The 5,068-nt window shown below is 21.3% G+C and overlaps 1 protein-coding gene across 1 annotated transcript; it reads left to right on the forward strand.

Moving 5' to 3' along the window:
• Window positions 1-1,333: 1,333 nt before the first annotated feature.
• On the forward strand, window positions 1,334-2,538 carry LOC114166954 (uncharacterized). The gene is made up of 3 exons (XM_028051837.1): window positions 1,334-1,438; window positions 1,993-2,136; window positions 2,299-2,538. Exons 1-3 carry the CDS (start codon window positions 1,334-1,336, stop codon window positions 2,536-2,538), a joined length of 489 nt encoding a protein of 162 aa, XP_027907638.1.
• Window positions 2,539-5,068: the final 2,530 nt, after the last annotated feature.

The raw sequence follows: 5,068 nt of genomic DNA on the forward strand, positions 1-5,068 counted from the left end.
TTATTTTATTTTGGGCCTCGTCTCTCAACATAAAGGGAAAAAATGAAAAACTGGCAGGCTACCGCGAGACGGGTTATGCATTTCAGCCTTTTTCATGTTGCGGGTCAACCCGATCCGGTCTGTGTTTGGCAGGTCAAAGTCGAGTCGGATTAAAACAGACCGACTTGTAATAGAGTAAGTTGACATGCATCTTTTCTTTTTTATTTTTCTTTCATCTTTTATCTCATTTGCAACAACCACACTATAAAGTAAGTACCTTCCAAAAATGGGTATAAAAGTATTTTTAGTACTTTTATTTTCAAAATTTACTATTTTTTCACTTGAATCTAAACTAAGTATTAATTTGAACAAACTCCTTTATTACATTTGTATAAATGATATTTTATATTTCATTTCTTAAAAATTATTTATATTCAAACTTACGATCATAAAATGTATAAATATTGTTACTAAAGAAAATCCTACAAACATCCAACCATATTTGGTTTGTTCAAACAACTTGTTTATCAAGTTGTTTTACACCTACAAATAGTTATAGAAGTTTTTAAATAGTTTTGCATATTTGTAAAAAAAGTCAACATATGTTAATTTTGGTTTAAAGTGATTTGAAAAACACCTTTTACACCAAAAAAAAAAGAAGAAGAGACAACCAACATTGATTTAAAATTTAGCTACTCCAGATATACCATTTTAGATACATCTACCATATATAAAACTAGCAACCAATTCAATATACACAGACATTTATCTGCTTAAACATTCTTACATCTTCATCTAAGATCAAATGATGACTATCATGAGTTCATTATCTTTTTCTTATATGGTATGTTACTTTTATTGTCAATGTTGTATTATTACCCTTTCATTTCAATCTCATTGTATTCACATCTTTTCATAGTATGCGATTAAATCATCTACAAGATTATCAAATGACTTATCCTAGATACACATTTTTATGGCTAATGTTAATGGTTTATGAGCAGTTAAATATGGCGACTACATATAAAGTAACAATGATTTCATTATCAATAATGATGATGCTCTTTAGCACAACACTATCAGTTGTCTTAGAGTTTGATGAAAATCATATCAAGTCAACCACTTTTTTTCTGAAAAAATTGAGGGGGGCCAGGAAAAATTGCAGTGAAGACATTATTTGATATTGACTTTCCAAAGGGTCGCATTGGGATCAAGAGTTTTGATGTTGAAGTAGTTGATGAAGATGGTAATTCTGTACCTTTATATGAAGCTTACCTTCATCATTGGTTTGCTGTAAAATATATTGAAAACATTACCATGTCAGAATATATTAAACAATCTCACAATATTCGCAATGGTATTGAATATGAAAGAAATGATGGTGCATGCTAAGGTTTTTTGCTTCCACATTATTGGGGCTTGGGAGGAGAATCACGAGGAACATCTTCAAATCTCCCAGGTCCTTTTGCAGTTGAAGTAGGTAATCCTACAAAAATAAAGCACGGCTTTACAGAAAAATGGTTGTTTAGCATCATGCTCATCGATACACGTGGCACACACGATAGAAAAGGTTGTACAGAGTGTAGGTGTAAGCTTATGAATCTCCCAAAGGACTTTTACAATGTCACAACAAACATTAATGGTCAATTGTTGTCTAAAAATTATAAAGGATGACTCTTTTGTTGTCAAGATAACTTACAATGCAAATTAAGAAATGGTTTCCGAGGCCCAACGAGAAAGCTTTCCCTAAAATACAAAATAAGGTGGGTTGATTGGGATGAACACCAAGTGCCTCTTAAGTTCTATATACTTGATTTAGCTGATCGTGTCATTTTAAATGGTTCTACACCAATTCATGATTGTCAGGTAGATTATTTATTCGATATATATTATACTTTACAAATGAAAAGCAAACTTTTAAAACTCATTTATATTCCAAACAAAAATAGTAGGCTATTAATTACTTTTCTCGTTGGGATGTGAGTAACATAACTTTCACAATTTGTTATATAGGTAGAGTATAAAATCCTGAGAAATCATGACAATGACTTTCCTCATGTTAAGAAAGCAAATATTCCAATAACAAAAGGTGGTTATCTTATACATGGCACTACTCATATGCACACTGGTGTTGTCAATATTACTCTATATGGACAGGTAATATTCAATATTTGTTGGTGTTCTTATATAATCTATATCATGTAGATAAACTAATATCAAATTTTATGAGCTTAAACTTTGTTGATAAATTCTTTATCTTTGTGAGAAATTTACTATTTTAATGCATACTCTATTTATTTATGTTTTCCCTCAACTTAGGATGGAAGAGTCTTATGCACGTCGAATCCAAAATACGGAATAGGAAAAGAGGCAGGAAATGAAAATGGTTACCTAGTTGGAATGTTGGTTTGCAATCCAAAACCTGGTTCTATCAAAATTAAAGATGGTGAAATTCTGACAGTGGAATCTATATATGAAAATAAGTTTCGAACCGGGGCTATGGGGCATTTCTACATTTACTTGGCAGAACATATACTAAAAGAAGATTTGGAAATTTGATGTGAAACTATTTAGTTATCTTTCTATGACTATGTGTACTAACGTCATTTTACTTTTAATATGATTTATGATTGTGTTGTTTTTTTTATATTGTGTCTTTTTAATGTGTTATTCGGTAGATAAAATATTTTTTGTACTAATTAATGCACTAAAAAAACTACCAATTGATCTTATAATTTAATAGAAAATGTTGTGAACTTAGTGACAATTTGAGTGTAAGAATATCAATATATTGTGCAAAGTTAATTATAAACCACACAAGAAAACAAAATAAATATAAAGTTGGAAATGAATAAATCATGAAAAGTAAACATTTTTTGTTTACATCATATAGTTTACTCTTGGCAAAGGAACATGAATATATATATATATATATATATATATATATATATATATATATATATATATATATATATATATATATATATATATATATATAGAGTCATGAAAGTCTTCTCCTGAACTAAATTATTGTATCGTTTAACTTCTTCTTGATGTTTGTGTTGTATGTGATTTTATAGAGAGTATGCGTGTGCTTGTGGTTTCCGTTGTATTGAGTTCTCTTTGTGACCCAATCATTATTATGATTATCATAATTCTTTTTTTTTTGCTTAACGAGATGTTTATAGTTTTTCTTCTAAATACGGCACACTTAATATTATTCTTATTATTCTTATTATTAATTTTATTTTATTTTACAATTATTATTATTATTATTATCCTTATTATTATTTATTATTATTATTATTATTACTATTATTATTATTTTATTTTACTATTATTATTATTATTCTTCTTATTATTATTATTATTTTATTTTACTATTATTATTAAAATTACTATCATTTTTATTTTTTAATTATTATTTTTATTTTTATTATTATTTTTATTATTATTATTAATTTCATTTGATTCTATTTTATAATTATATTTACTAGTATTATTATTTTATTTTATTTTACTATTATTTTATTATATTGTTTTTATTATCATTATTTTTTTTATTGATGATTTTATTATCATTATTATTGTTTTATTTTATTTTATTAATATTAATATTTATTTTTATTGCTTCATTTTATTTTATGATTATTTTCATTTTTATTTTTATTTTTAATTTGAAAATTTCATTTTATTATTATTATTTATATTATTATTATTATTATTATTATTATTATTATTATTATTATTATTCTTATTATTTTGATTATTATTATTAACTTCATTTTATTCTATTTTATAAATATATTTATTAGTATTATTATCTTATTTTATTTTACTCTTATTTTATTGTATTGTTTTTATTATCATCATTTTGTTTTATTGATGATTTTATTATCATTATTATTGTTTTATAATTATTATTTTATTAATATTACTGTTTATTTTTATTGCTTCATTTTATTTTATGATTATTTTCATTTTCATTATTATTTTTACTTTTAAAATTTCGTTTTATTATTATTATTATTATTATTTATATTATTATTATTATTATTTTTAATATTATTATTTTTAATATGATTATTCTTATTATTTGTATTACTATTTTCATTTATTTTTATTATTATTATAACTATTTTTTTCATTTCATTTTATTTTATAATTGTTATTATTATTATTTTTATTTATTTTATTTTACTATTGTTTTACTAGTATTTTATTATATTATTTTTATTATCATTGTTTTGTTTTATTGATGATTTTATTATCATTATTATTGTTTTATAATTGTTGTTTTATTTTATTTTATTAATATTTCTGTTTATTTTTATTGCTTCATTTTATTTTATGATTATTTTCATTTTTATTATTATTATTATTTTTATTTTTAAAATTTTGTTTTATTATTATTATTTATATTATTATTATTATTATTTGTATTACTATTTTTATTTTTTTATTATTATTACTATTTTTCTCATTTTATTTTATTTTATAATTATAATTATTTTTATTTTTATTATTATTTATTTTATTTTACTATTATTTTATTATTAGTGTTATTATTATCATTGTTTTGTTTTATTATCAATATTATTGTTTTATTATTATTACTTTATTTTATCATCATTATTATTTTATTATTATTTTATTTTATTAATATTACTATTTTATTATTATTTTCCATATTAACATTTTTATTTTTAAAATTTCGTTTTATTACTATTATTATTATTATTTATATTATTATTATTATTTTGTTATTATTTTATTATTATTACTATTTATTATTATTATTTTTGTTATTATTTTCATTTCATTTTATTTTATTTTATAATTATCTTTTTCTTTTTTTTTTATTATTATTATTATTATTATTTTATTATTTTTATTATTATCGTTGTTTTATTTTATTTATGATTTTATTATCATTATTATTTATTATTACTGCTTTATTTTATTTTTATTATTTTATTATTATTATTATTTTATCTTATTAGTATTATTGTTTCATTTTATTTTATTATTATGTTCATTATTATTTTTTATTTTTATCATTATTGTTATTGTTGTTGTTTTTTTATCA

The sequence above is a fragment of the Vigna unguiculata genome, chromosome 10 (genome assembly GCF_037176805.1).
Source record: "Vigna unguiculata cultivar grain cowpea cultivar isolate G323 ecotype 2 chromosome 10, ASM3717680v1, whole genome shotgun sequence".
Lineage (NCBI taxonomy): Eukaryota > Viridiplantae > Streptophyta > Magnoliopsida > Fabales > Fabaceae > Vigna > Vigna unguiculata.